This window comes from Phoca vitulina, unplaced genomic scaffold (genome assembly GCF_004348235.1).
Source record: "Phoca vitulina isolate PV1807 unplaced genomic scaffold, GSC_HSeal_1.0 scaffold10, whole genome shotgun sequence".
Lineage (NCBI taxonomy): Eukaryota > Metazoa > Chordata > Mammalia > Carnivora > Phocidae > Phoca > Phoca vitulina.
In genome coordinates, this window is record NW_022589713.1 from 7,380,166 (window position 1) to 7,394,539 (window position 14,374).

General features: G+C 40.1%; 2 protein-coding genes across 12 annotated transcripts in view; one reads left to right on the forward strand and one right to left on the reverse strand.

The window, feature by feature from the left end:
• P2RY14 (purinergic receptor P2Y14) overlaps positions 1-13,328 on the forward strand; it is a 50,459-nt gene extending 37,131 nt beyond the window's left edge. For 5 of the 6 annotated variants that reach the window (XM_032408441.1, XM_032408443.1, XM_032408444.1 and 2 more), the window contains 2 exons: positions 9,152-9,258; positions 11,941-13,328. In XM_032408441.1, coding sequence (XP_032264332.1) covers positions 11,964-12,986 — 1,023 coding nt within the window. In that variant the 5' untranslated portion in view covers positions 9,152-9,258; positions 11,941-11,963 and the 3' untranslated portion in view covers positions 12,987-13,328. The remainder of the gene's footprint in view (positions 1-9,151; positions 9,259-11,940) is intronic. The other variant, XM_032408446.1, reaches the window with a different exon arrangement.
• MED12L (mediator complex subunit 12L) overlaps positions 1-14,374 on the reverse strand; it is a 319,084-nt gene that overhangs the window by 183,925 nt on the left and 120,785 nt on the right. The gene's annotated exons all lie outside the window — the stretch shown is intronic.

Genomic DNA, 14,374 nt, shown 5'->3' on the forward strand with positions numbered 1-14,374 from the left:
TAATGAATATTGGTTTACTTGCCAAAGGCACCAAATATCCGCTGTTTTGCCTTCCCCAGGCCACCCACGCCAGACACACAAACACACCTGCACTTTTTCCACAAGCTAATCATGTCAGTGACATCCGAGAGACGGAAGAAAGCTTGCCAGCACTTCTGCTGCTGCAGGCTGGACAGACTTATAAGTACGAGTCACAGAGCTGGGGAGAGGCTCTGTTCCCCACCAGGAGAGCATCAGCGGACTCTGGCTGAGAAACCTGGGAGCAGGACCAGCTATAACACAAGATACACTGACGCTGTATCTGCCAGGTGTCTCCCAGCCACCTCCTAAAGCAGAGGCCTAAAAGCAAGGCAAGACCAGACAGGTTAAACTTAGCTCCAGTCAGTGAGGGCTCGGAGGAGCTGGGTCTCAGCGCAGGTGCTCTGGTTTCTACCTCAGGAACTTGCTCAAGCCACTAAGCTCCCTTCACCTGCTTTCTTCCTGTGCAATATAAGGATGTTTTGGGTCATTCATCAGAAATTTATACAATTCCTCCTATGAACCATTTGCCAGGTCAGGTGAAAATACAAAGCTCTCTCTCCGTGCAGAACAAACAATCCAACAAAAACAAGTCTTTCCGACAGAAAACAATACTCCCTAGCAATTAACCCTTCAGAATGACACTGACCTGGATTCAAATCTCAGTTCTACAACATACTAGTTGTAACACAGTGGACAATTTATTCAAGCTCTTTCGACATCAGTTTCCTCAACTATAAAGCGGGATTATTTTTTATTTTATCAGAACTACAAGAGGATTTATTTAAAAGTGCATAGCTGTAGTTTGCTCATTTTCACTGCCGCATAAAATTTCACTAAGTTTTTCTTCTTCTACCCATTCTCCTATCAATAATCCTTTGAGCTAATGCCCACATTTTTGCTATTACCACTGTTTCTATGAGCATCCTTGTACATGTTCCTTGGTATACTTCTGTAAGAGTTTTCTAGGGCATATACCTAGGAATTAAAATGCTTAGCTGCAGGGTGAGTGAATGTTCATCTTTTCCAAATCCTTCCAATTCCTTTTCTAAAGTGATAAACTTTAGAAATGTAATGCTGAGCTGGGGATTTTTAAAAAGTCCTGGAAGACGACACACAGCATGAACAACTTTACAATGGAATGTATGTTCATATGGATTAAAATCATCTATTTTCAAAGGGCAGAAATGAAGAACACAAAACTCAAGACAGGGTTACCTCTGGGCAGAGGGAGGCAGACAGCCAGGGAGGAGCACAGAGGGAGATGCAGGAGGACTGGTGGGGTTCTGGCTCTCAGCTCGGCGCTGTGTTCTTTTTACTGTGCTTTCTACCTTAGGTTACATAAATTCTTTTCAAAGTATGGAATATTCCATGAAAAAGAAATAATACTTTTAAAAGCAATTAGCATTGCCTGTGTCCCATACAAGGTAACGTTCCCAATGAACGGCAGTAATTGCTATAAAATGTGAGGAGACTGAAAGGGATGATGAGACACGGTGACAGTTCAATGCAGGCCATGACTAACTCAGTTGATGGAAAAGCTCCTCCCTATGGAGGTGAAGCCACCTGGCTCCTCAAATTCCAGGGCTGTGAGTGACCCAGAACTGCAGAAAATGGAGGTGCACCGTGCAGAGGGGAAGGAGATGAGGCAGCTCAGGTTCCAGAAGCACCAGGCACTGAGCTCTAAGGGGGAAGGATGGATCCACAACACCAACAACGCTGCCTGCTAATAAGCGCCCAAGGAACAGATGATAGATAAAAGGCAAAGCTTGCTTTATTGATGATGATTTTAAGCAGCGTTCTAAACAAAGATTATTTTGGCTGGAAAGAGAAAGGAAGATGGCAAAGAATAGAATAAGATGAACCAATTTAAGAATTGGCAGAGATGCTCCCCAAGGTGACTGAGAAGAACAAGTAAGCAGGGTAACAGAGAAGTCTAAGAGACTGTTAAGCACCTGCTATAGGTCAGGCACTCTGAGCTCAGGACTCTTCTCTCAAAACACACACACACACACACACATATAATACATGCATATATGCACATACATACACATGTGTATGCACATATACTGTAATATATATCAACCCAAAAAATACAATACACAAGCATATATGTGTATACACTGTTCTGTTCTTCTACTGATCTATTTTGAAAATGTGGTGCAGGCAATTATGACCCGTCTGTCCTAAATACTTCAATATGCATCTCTGGAGAATAACCATACCATTAACACACCTAGAAAGATTAATTCAATAATACTGTCTAACACAGAGCCTTTATTCAGATTTACACAACTGTCCCAAAACAATTCCTATAACTCTATCCTCTACACTCCCCCCAATCACCAATCACATTCACACATTATGTTACTTCTCTTTGGCCTCTTTTGATCTAGAATCGCTTCTTCCCACCCCATCACATATGTTCACTTCTCACGACATTGATTTTTTTTTTTTTTTGAGTCTAGGATGGTTGTTTTACAGAATGATCCAAATTCTGAATCTGCCCAATTATTCATCCACGATTAGCTTTTTGACAAGGTATGTTGTGTACATCTAATTGAATAGTATCTAGAGGCACAAAATGTCAAGTTATCCTATTTGGGGTAAGTTTGATCATTCAGTGTCTGCCAGATATCCCTGCTGAAAAGGTACCATTTGTTCTTTGGTATTCTAAATGACTAGAGAGTGATACTTGTAGACTGGACTATCCTGTTCTCCCACAACCTTTCACCAACTGGCTTTTCACACCCACTGAAGACTGCTGCCTCATCAGTTATTACACTGAGGTTGCAAAATGGTGACTTGCTAATTCTATCATTCATTCTACATTTTCTAGCTGGTATTCTATAAAGAAGAGCTTCCCCCTGTCTGCATCCTCCCTTTTTTAATCCCTATTCTTGTTTTTGGTTTGTTTTTTTGTTTTGTTTTGCTTTATTTTAGAGGGAGAGACATGGAGGGGGAAGGGGGGTAAGGGAGAGGGACAGAGAAACTCAAGCAGACTCCTTGCTGAGTGCAGAGCCCAATGTGGGGCTCAATCTCACGACCCTGAGATCACAACCTGAGCCGAAAACCAAGAGTCGACACTTAACCAACTGTGCCACCCAGGTGCCCCAATCCTTATTCTTAATATTACATCCCTATTCTTAATATCACTATCAACTCCTGAATTTGGTTTATTTTTCAAAGTACTTTAATCTCTTATAGTCATTCTTGTTGATATCCAAATTGTCAAATTCAGAAGTGCCTCCAAGGCAGCTCCCATGTCCTTTTTCTACATTTCCTCATTGCGCTGAGCACTTCCTTGCTTTCCGCCCACATGGTTTATCTCAACTCACCTTGTACTTTCCCTGTGCCTTATTAAAATCAGTCATTTCTCCAAGAAGCCCTGGTTCCTTTTAGTGGGCAGGAATACTTAGAAACAAGATGAGCTCACTGATACTGGCGATCAGTATTTCTCCATCTAAAGAAGGTTTTTACCTTTGTTATTTAAAGATGGAAAAGGCTTGAGCAACTTTATAGCTATTGGGCTGTCATGACTTTTAGACCTATGCATTTTTACCCTGTCTTATTAAGGACTTGTGCAGGTTTATACCCTGCAAGCAAATCGCTTCTAGGCAGAGAGAGATACTGAAAATATAAAAGGAAAGCAATAAAGTATAAAGATTAGAAGGAAGTCCAGAGTAGGCTGCCAAAAAAAAAGGCATGGAGTAAAACCAAACCAGTCCAGGTCCAAGCAAGCCATGTGCATAAAACTACAATGGGACACTCGTTACCTGGTTATTATCAGATTTCTCACATACAGACATTACAGCTGAGGCAACAGTGAAATGCCATCTAATTGCTCCCATGGAGCATGGCAGCAAGACAGAAGATGCTTTTCTTATAATGTACTTGACTGACTCATATGGAAATCCATTGTAAAAGTGAAATAATCACAAATGGAATGGTCTAAAAAGGACACATACATTCAACAATGGATCCCAACCTGTGGACCTAGGGCTCACAAAAAGGAAAGGTCTTTCGTTTCACATATACTCTGAGCACCACCTTTAAGATGCACAAAATGGCATCTTTCACATTTAAGTTCTACTAATTTTGAAATGAATATAGTTGCTTCATTATCACATGTTGTGTTTAATAGAATACGAATTCATTTACAGAACTGGCTAATTCAAGTGATTGTCACAATATATTTTATAAAAATCAAAGGTTACTGATTCTTCCAACATGGAGGAAGTACATCAAATGTTGGGGTTTCAGGTGTTATGTATGAGAATAAGTTTTTTACAGCATTCCCACTCCCACCTAAAGTCCTAGGTATTTATATTCTTTTGCTTGGGCTATGTACGGCTGAATCTTGAACAAACATACAGGTGGCTGATATTTAGCTAAGTAGTTAAAAGCGTGGGTTTCCCAGAAATGAAAATCTATTCCCAACCCCATAGCAAAGGATATGCATTAGCGCCCTTAGCTCCAAGATCTGAAGATCTGAGCAATGCATGCCTAACTGAGAAATGCAAACATCTCAGTGAGGCAAAAGGAGGTCAGAGATTCATTTCCTTTCCTGGCCCAAGGGAATAGAACCATGTATTAAAAAACAATGCTGCGGAACAGGCTGGAAAAAAAATCAGGAATCCAAGTAGCTCAGTCTAATTCCAGGCACAGAGAGGAATCAGTTCCCAAAACTGTGAAGACCAGTTTCATAGCTTTATGTCACCTTCATCAAAGACTCAGGCTTGTGTGGATTGCTGAGGAAGACCCGGCACACACTTTGGGGCTTCACACTTCGTATTCCCAATCACTGAGGGCCACTTCCTGTGACTAGAACAGAGGGACCATCAGCAGCATAACCTTCCCCCTTTCTCCCTGACACAAGCACTTTGGGGCCAGATACCCAAGGAGGTGCAGAGCACTCAGCCAAGGGTGTACTGTGCCGCTTGTAGCCCGCATTTCAGTGCAGAACATCAACCTAAAATAAACATGGGGAAGTAAGGGAAAGTGTGTGGGGGAAGCCTGACCCAGGGGAAGTCCCGGGCAGACTGAAAGTCCCAGAGACATGTGATTATTCCATTATCAGCTGAGTCACTCCCTGAACCCACACTGTTCCCTCTGCATCACACAGTGCCAGGCACCAAGTACTGGATTCTTACAGGAAGGGGAACCCTATGAAGCAGCAATAACTACCCCCTCATTTTAGTGATGTAAAACCTGAAACACAGAGGCACTTCGTAACCCAGAGCTATTAATTAAGCCATATTTCTAACCAAGGTCCACTGCATCCAACACGCATGCTTTGAATCACTATACTGCACTGTCTGCCTATTATTCCAAGAGAGCAGTAAAGAAAGCCCACTTCACATTCTGAGACCTAAGGATTTGAATGACTTACTACCGAAGAGTTACTCATTATACAGTTAAGATTTAGCAACAGCAAAAGAGCTGACTAAATTCTCTTCATATATCAAAATGCTATCAAATACACCTACCATTAAGGGACTATTCCATTGGTTCTCAACTCAGGAACACTTAGAAATGTCTGGACACATTTTTCTGTTGTCATAAATCATGGGGTGCTACTGGCACCTAGTGGATAGAGGCCGGGGATGCAGCTAAAAATCTTAAAAAGCACAAGACAGCTCACCCACAAAGAGCTGGAATTTAAAAAAAAAAAAAAAAAGTCAATAGTGCCAAGGCTGAAAAACCGTAGGCCACGACAAAGAGCATAGATGCAAAATCCTCACTGTCGCAGATGCAGTTCCTGCTATAGAGGCTAGCAACAGGTGACCATTCTCGTGGCCCCAAAAGTTTGGCACCTGTGCTACACCTCCCCTACCTCTATCAGCTCCCATAATCCACTAAAACATGAAGACAGACCTCTGAGTTCTTAGATGTGCCAGTCTTGCACTTTGCTACCAGTTCTAAGTATTTTAAGGGAAGTGGTTAGAATTAATAGTAAAAACTAGATTTGGGCATTATCCGTTTATTATCCATACTAATCCACTGTCCATTATCACACATAATTGAAGAATGGCTCTATTCGTAGCAGAAATACACAAATTTATGATTCTCATGAGTTTTAGTCTGTGAATAGGGAGGCCCAAGAAGAAGGCCTGGCAGTCAAGATAGAGCTAAGCTTATGTATTGGTGGAATAAGCTCCCAGGTACCTGCAATTCAGCCTAAGAAGAGCATGCAGACATTTCTGATGTGAGAAATAATTAGCACAGCTCCTTAATCTGAACTATGTAACCACAGCATTCATCCAATTATAAGTTAAATTGAAGCATGTTTATCAGACTCTAACTGAAGGTGAAGTCAACAGGCCATAGTGGCCAGGAGTTAGGAGGATCAAGTCAGATGTAATCAAGGCCTCATGTCTACTACAAGAGAAACTGGCTACAGGCGACAAACAGGAACAAGCAAAGCCCTCCCTGGGCCACGGAAACCCGGGAGTCCTTGGTGGCATCCAAACCATAGGCAGCAGACCTGGGTTTCCTCCAGCAGCAGCAGTCTCCACCGCTTACTAATTAGTGTCATTGTTTTAATCACCATAATGAGTGGTCTAATTATATTCCTCTCCCAGCACATCAATGCACAAGACAGAAAGCTGAGTCAAAATCAAAAGTCACAAGCACATTCATTTTTAAACACTTTCAGAAACTGCGAAAGAAAATTGAGGTTTCTCCATGCTGTGGTACCTGGAGGCTAACTGGAAAACCTGAAGGTGTCCACACCTTGCAGACCTTCAAAACCTAAGTAAAAAACAGAACATACACACTTGCAAACTCACACACACATATGTGCACCTGCCCCTTAAAAAACAACAACAACAACAAAAAAAAACCAACACTGGCTACGTGACTCCTAAAGACAAGATTCCAGAAACCCACAACTAACATCATACTCAATGAAGGGAAACTGAAAGCTCTTCCTCGAAGATCAGTACAAGATAAGGATGTCTGCTCTCACCACTTTTATTCAGCATAGTACTGAAGTGTTAGAGCAATCAGACAAGAAATAAAAGACATCCAAATTGATAAGGAAGAAGTAAAACTGTCACCAATGGCAGATGACATGATGCTATAGAAAACCCTAAAGACTCAACCAAAAAATTAGAATAAATGAATTCAGTAGAGCTTCAGAGTACAAAATATACAGAAATCTGTTGTATTTCTATACACTAATAACAAAGTAGCAGAAAGAGAAATTAAGAAAACAATTTCATTTACAATTACACCAAAAAGAATAAATTACAGAGGAATAAACTTAACGGAGGAAGTTAAAGGCCTGTACTCTAAAAACTACAAAACACTGACAAAGGAAATCAAAGATGACACAAACAAATGGAAGGATATATCACACTCAAAGAATGGAATAATACTGTTAAATGTCCATTTTACCCAAAGCAATCTACAATTCAATGCAATCCCTATCAAATACAAGTAGTATTTTTCGCAGAAGTAAAACAAATAATGCTAAAATTTGTATGGAACCTCAAAAGATCCTATAGAGCCAAAGCAATCTTGAGAAAGATGAACAAAGCTGGAGGTAACACAATCCCAAATTTCAAGATATACTACAAAGCTAGAATATACTTTACCACTTGTTCTCAAGTAGTTTTTTTTTTTTTTTTTAAGATTTTATTCATTTTGACAGAGAGAGACAGCGAGAGAGGGAACACAAGCAGTGGGAGTGGGAGAGGGAGAAGCAGACTTCCCGCGGAGCAGGGAGCCCGATGTGGGGCTCGAACCCAGGACCCTGGGATCATGACCTGAGCCGAAGGCAGACACCCAACGACTGAGCCACCCAGGCGCCCCCTCAAGTAGATTTCTATATTGTGATGAAATCTGTAATGGATAAACTCTAAGAAAGATTTTTGATTTCAGGGTTATCTAAGGGCAACTTATTTCCTATCTCGAATCCCAATTATAGCAAAGAAAACCAAATTTTTAACCCTCCTCACCAAATATTTATTAAATGTCTAGGTTCAGGGCTTGAAAAAGAAAAAAATTGCTACTCAAAGAGGGATCATTGGGCTAGTAGCATCAGCATCACACCCAACTCCAGACCTTTAGAATCTGAGTCTTCCCGTTAGCATGATCTCCATAATGTGATCTGCACATTAAAGTCTGAGAAGTACTGGTTCAAAGAATTCAGAAAGGTGACAACATAGACCAAGGCTGAACCAAATCTAACCACCATTCTGCCAAATTTACGCTCTTATCAGACAATATGGCTCTCAGGAGTTCTGTCTGCAAAATCCACACATCAGTCTCATTAGACTGGTGGCTCTCAACCAGGGCAGACTGGGCCTCCCAGAGGACACTTGGCAATGTCTAATAACATTTTTGTCACAATGGGCGGGAGGTACAGGTGCTACTGGCATCTAGTAGATAGAAACCAGAGATGCTGCTAAACATCCTACAATGCAGAAAAAGCAGTCCTCCACAACAAATAATTACCTGGCCGAAAATATCAAAAGTGCAAAGGTTTAAAAAAAAAAGAAAAAAAAACTAAAACAAAAACACTTCCTTGATTTTCTGACTCAATATAATCAATCAACTTCAGTAATTTAATGAACTGATTTGAGCATCCATATCCCGTGTGGGAAAAAATAAACCAGTAATTATGAACACTTCCCATCCAACACTCCATAGAGTGTAAGGTTCCCTCAAGAGCTCATACCAGGGCTGCCTGGGTGCTTCAGTCGGTTAAGCATCTGCCTTCGGCTCAGGTCATGATCCCAGGGTCCTGGGATTGAGCCCCGCATGGTCGAGCCCCGAGCCAGAGCCTGGCATCGTCGGAGCCTGGCATCGTCGGAGCCTGGCATCGTCTGGCTCCATGCTCAGCAGGGAGCTGCTTTTTCTTCTCCCCCTGCCCCTCCCCCCAGCTCCTGCTCTCACTCACTTAAATAAAATCTTAAAAAAAAAAAAAAAAAAAAAGAGTTTATACCAAATCAATAATCATCAACACTGACAACCAAGACCAATACAGTAAAACAACAAAGGTACATGTTGTAATATTTCAAAATTATACAAGCTAAATTCTAAAAATACATTGCTACCATATATACTTGTGCAATAAAAACATTCTGGTCTTCACTTAATTCTTCATTTTTCTCCTACCACACAGGATCATTAGTGAAGAAACACTATGGCCACTTCAAGATGACAAGCACACACTGGACTAAATTGTTTCACTGAAACGAAACCTCTACCAAAAAAAGAAAAAAAATTAAGGTAATTAAAAAGACTCTAGTATTATCAAGAGCTTTGTTAATTTTATGAAATTTATGAATGAATACTTCTTCTTCTCCATAGTAAGTAGAATTAAGACACTCAGAATGGTGGAAGAAGATGGTCCATATGTAAGAGAGACAGAGGTCAGTGTGTATACTTACACAAAAGATGAGTACTGAGCCTCAGGCTGACTAAGCATGTTTTTATGAAGGTGAATGTTTCTGGAGTGACCATTGCTTTGTATGGCCTATATCAACTAAATTCTGCCTACAGAGAGCACCCAGAGGTTATATGTAATTCTCTACACTTTGAAAGCACTTAAAAGTGACACAATCCTCAGACTTTATATTGTGCTAAGGAACAAGGGCACTCACTTTAAATTAGAATGAATCTGTGGCACTTCGCCACAGTTCTAGCTGTGCAGAAAGATTGAAAGCAATTTATCTGTTCCTATTAGACTTTAATAGCTATCTTTTGGTCTCATGAATCCCATCCCGCCATGTTCTTTAATTATGTTACCAAAAGACCCAAGTGATGGAATAAGTTAAAATATTTCATGCCATTTCATCGTCCTTTACCTGATTTGTGGGACAAGGAAGAGCCCCAGCTACGAGAAGCTAAAGACATACTCTTAAGTGTCCCTTTTTAAAAAGTTCTGCCACATATAGAAATCTTTCTTCAATGTAGTCTCAAGAATTTAGGAAGCATTGTTTACTTTCCTGAAGCTTTCACTACAGAAATTCAAGATAAACTCAAAAGTAACTACATGGTCAGGGCTGGCTCACCAGAGCACCCACTTTTTGGCTGACTGTCATCCAAAGATCCTTTCCCCCTTTGTTTTTCTTCCTTTGCCTATCTCTCATCTTTAACAGGCTGGGACAAGCTGCTTAGAAAGAGTGAACCAACCAAGAGCCTGGGACAGAAAAGGGAGAGTAGTTGGATCACATGAAGACATTCTTTGTTTTCTTTCTGATTCACTTGGTTCTTATTTTTGCATCATTGTACAAAACCAGCATCAATATGTGACTATTTCCTCCATTTATGAAATGATTTGATGTTTTGGTTAGGACCCTTCATCAGGACATTAAATCATCCCTACACTAAAGATAAGGAGAGGAGCCTGGGCAGACGCTACAAGGTCAAAGTGATACAAACAGGTCTCTGTTATGATCTTATCCTGTTTTTCATCCAACACATATTCCTACATTTTGGTCTCAATATATAATTGTCCTCACTTTCTGTAGATGCCTCAAGATAGCTCCGTTTTCACACATCTCTCAATTTATCACTATAAAACGCTGCCACGCTCTGAGACACCAAGACCAAGTACAGTAAAACATGTACCTAGAGGACACAATGCCCTACCACAAACACCACTGCTCAAGAAAAGAAGTATTTAAGAACTTAAAAATTACTACCAGAATTGTCTTGGGCTTACTTTCAGCTCATTCCTCAAGTAGAGTGTCCCTTTAATTTGTCTCTACTGTATCTAACCAAATAACAACACAGGATTCCCTAACAAAAGAAGGTTTTGGGTAATACTTAGGACACTGTTGGCCAATAAAAATATGATGCAAAATAACGTATGTAATTTTAAATTTTCTAGTAGCCATATTCTTAAAAAAGTAAAATTACATGAAAATAATATATTTTATTTAATGAAATATTTCTAAAACATTTCGATAAGTAATCAATATTAAAAATACTGAAGTATGGGGCGCCTGGGTGGTTTAGTTGGTTAAGCGTCTGCCTTTGGATCGGGTCATAATCCCAGGATCCTGGAATCAAGCCCCACATCCACTGGGCTCATTGCTCACTGGGGAGTCTGCTTCTCCCTCTCCCTGTTTCTCCCTCTCCCTCTACCTGCTGCTCCCCCTGCTTGTGCATGCACGCTCTCACTCTGTCAAATGAATAAAATCTTAAAAAAATAATAATAAAGTAAAAATAAAATAAAAATATTTTACATTTTTTAGGGGGGTACTAAGTCTGAACTTAAGTGTGCATTTTACACTTACATCACATCTCAATCTGGACTGACCACATTATGTGCTCCTATAGCCACAGATGGTAGGTGGCTACCATATCAGAGCAGATCTAGAAAGTACTTCGCAATTTTCTGGAATTTTTAAGGTACATTTATCATTTGTATTTTCTACTTTATAAAAATAATGCAAATCAGTTTTTTAATGGGAAAAAAAAATAAGAAAAACTCCATTTTGGAAGATAGTCATAATCCCATACCAGCTACATTTGGATGTATATTTTTATAGGACACTATCCTATGTCCAAAACATATTTAAGATAGGCTTTTAAAAAGGTCAATATAAAGGTTAATACATTAAACAGAGTTCTGAATAAATGAAACAGATTCTCTGTTTTTACAGTTTTGTTACTTTTTGAGATGATATTTAAAGAGTACTTTCGGGGCACCTGGGTGACTCAGTCATTTAAGCGTCTGCCTTCGGCTCAGGTCATGATCCCAGGGTCCTGGGATCAAGTCCTGGATCGGGCTCCCTGCTCGGCAGGAAGCCTGCTTCTCCCTCTCCCACTCCCCCTGCTTATGTTCCCTCTCTCGCTATATCTCTGTCAAATAAATAAAATCTTTAAAAAAAAATTTTTTTTTTAATTCTTTATTAGACACCATAAGTGCTCTTTGAGTGACTACTTGACTTTGCTTCCCAGGCCTCACCTCCCAAAGTTACAAAATGATCAATTCCACCACCACACAGCCTCCAGAGGAGTCCTGCTCCCGGAACATCCTCATCACTCAGCAGATCATTCCTGTGCTGTACTTTGTGGTCTTCATCGCAGCGACCCTGCTCAATGGTGTATCTGGATGGATATTCTTCTACGTGACCAGCTCCAAGAGTTTCATCGTCTATCTCAAGAACATTGTCATTGCTGACTTTCTGATGAGCCTGACCTTCCCCTTCAAGATCCTTGCCGATTCAGGGCTGGGGCCCTGGCAGATCAATGTGTTTGTGTGCAGGGTGTCTGCTGTGCTCTTCTATGTCAATATGTATGTCAGCATCGTGTTCTTTGGGCTCATTAGCTTTGACAGATACTATAAAATTGTAAAGCCTCTTTCGACTTCTTTCATCCATTCAGTAAATTACAGCAAACTCCTGTCAGTGGTGGTCTGGATGCTCATGCTCCTTCTGGCTGTCCCCAACATTATCCTGACCAACCAGAAGGCTACTAACAGGAAGGTGACGCATATAAAATGTGTGAAACTTAAAAATGAACTGGGACTTAAGTGGCACAAAGCATCAAACTACATCTTTGTGGGCATCTTCTGGATTGTGTTTTTTCTGTTGATCATTTTCTATACTGCTATCACGAGGAAAATCTTCAAGTCCCACCTTAAGTCCAGAAGGAATTCCACTTCGGTCAAGAAGAAATCTAGCCGCAATATATTCAGCATCATGTTTGTGTTTTTTGTCTGTTTTGTACCTTACCATGTTGCCAGAATTCCCTATACGCAGAGCCAAACAGAAGCTCATTACAGCTGCCAGTCTAAAGAAATTTTGCTCTATGTAAAAGAATTCACTCTGCTACTGTCAGCTGCAAACGTATGCCTAGATCCTATTATTTATTTCTTTCTATGCCAGCCATTTAGAGAAATCTTATGTAAGAAACTGCACATCCCATTAAAAGCTCAGCATGACTCAGAAACTTCCAAAACCAAAAGAGGAAATACAACGCATGGAAGCACAGACACTCTGTGAATTCCCACCTCCTTTCAAACAAAATCCATGTACACATATTGCAATCTTCAGTTACATAAGACTAAATAAGAAACATGTCCATGCTAATAATAAGTATCATCTCTAGGCATTACAATCCAATTTAGTATAATAATGAAAACAAAATATAAGTTTCCCTGCTTTTTTATAACATCAGAGAAAAAAGTAACACATGCATTACTCCACTTTATTCCATCAAAGCAGAAGATTTAAATCACTAGCCTGGTCAGTTAATGTAGAAATTTAAATAGCATAAAGAAAATAGGGGGGCACCTGGGTGGCTCAGTCGTTAAGCGTCTGCCTTCGGCTCAGGTCATGATACCAGGGTCCTGGGATCGAGCCTCACATCGGACTCCCTGCTTAGCCGGGAGCCTGCTTCTCCCTCTCCCACTCCCCCTGCTTGTGTTCCCTCTCTAGCTGTGTCTCTCTCTGTCAAATAAAGAAATAAAATCTTTAAAAAAAAAAAAAAAAGAAAATAGGAAGCAATCAAGGCAATTCACTGGGGGGTCTTCCTTCTCTAAATACAAGGATTAAGTTATGTGGTTTTTTATGTTTTATATGGAGACTTATTAAGCCACTAAATGAGCCTGGAGCTCTGGTGTTAAAATATTTTTAAGTGGACTCTATTGAAGGAAGCTGGATATTGGGAAGTGTTGCCGGCAACTTCCCCTGTTCAATGGCATTGGGAAAAAAACATGTTGACTGGGACAAAGACAAAGACATACACACATACACTGCGTGTACATACATACATCTAGGGGCAGGGGAAGGAGTTTTCTTAGAAAGCAATTGGACTTGAAAAAAAAGGAAAATCTAAGATTTACAATTATGAGTGAAAAATTACACATAAAATGAAAATTTACATATCCCATTTTCTGAAAAAGCAGATGAACTTAAAATGTGCAGGTATGCGATATGATTGCTGACTTGTGAGTTATCAAAACTAAATTACTTCTCTGCTATTAACTGGCTAGAAGATATCTAAACCATCTTCCAAATGTTCTTCTCAAATATTTTGTAAGTCATGTGCATATACTTTTTTCCCTTACTATATATATATATATATAATAATAATATATAATAAAGAAATTATTTTCAATAGTATTCAGTTTTTCTTTCTTAAAAATCAAGGTAGTTGGGGCACCTGGATAGCTCAGTTAGTTAGGCGTCTGCCTTCGACTCAGGTCATGATCCCAGAGTCCTGGGATTGAGCCCCACATCTGGCTCCCTGCTCAGTGGGGAGTCTGCTTCTCCCTCTCCACCTGCCCCTCACCCTGCTTGTGCTTTCTCTCTTTCTCTCAAATACATAATCTTTAAAAAAAAAAAAAAAACTTAAAAAAAATCAAGGTAGGAAAAAATAATGCCAATAT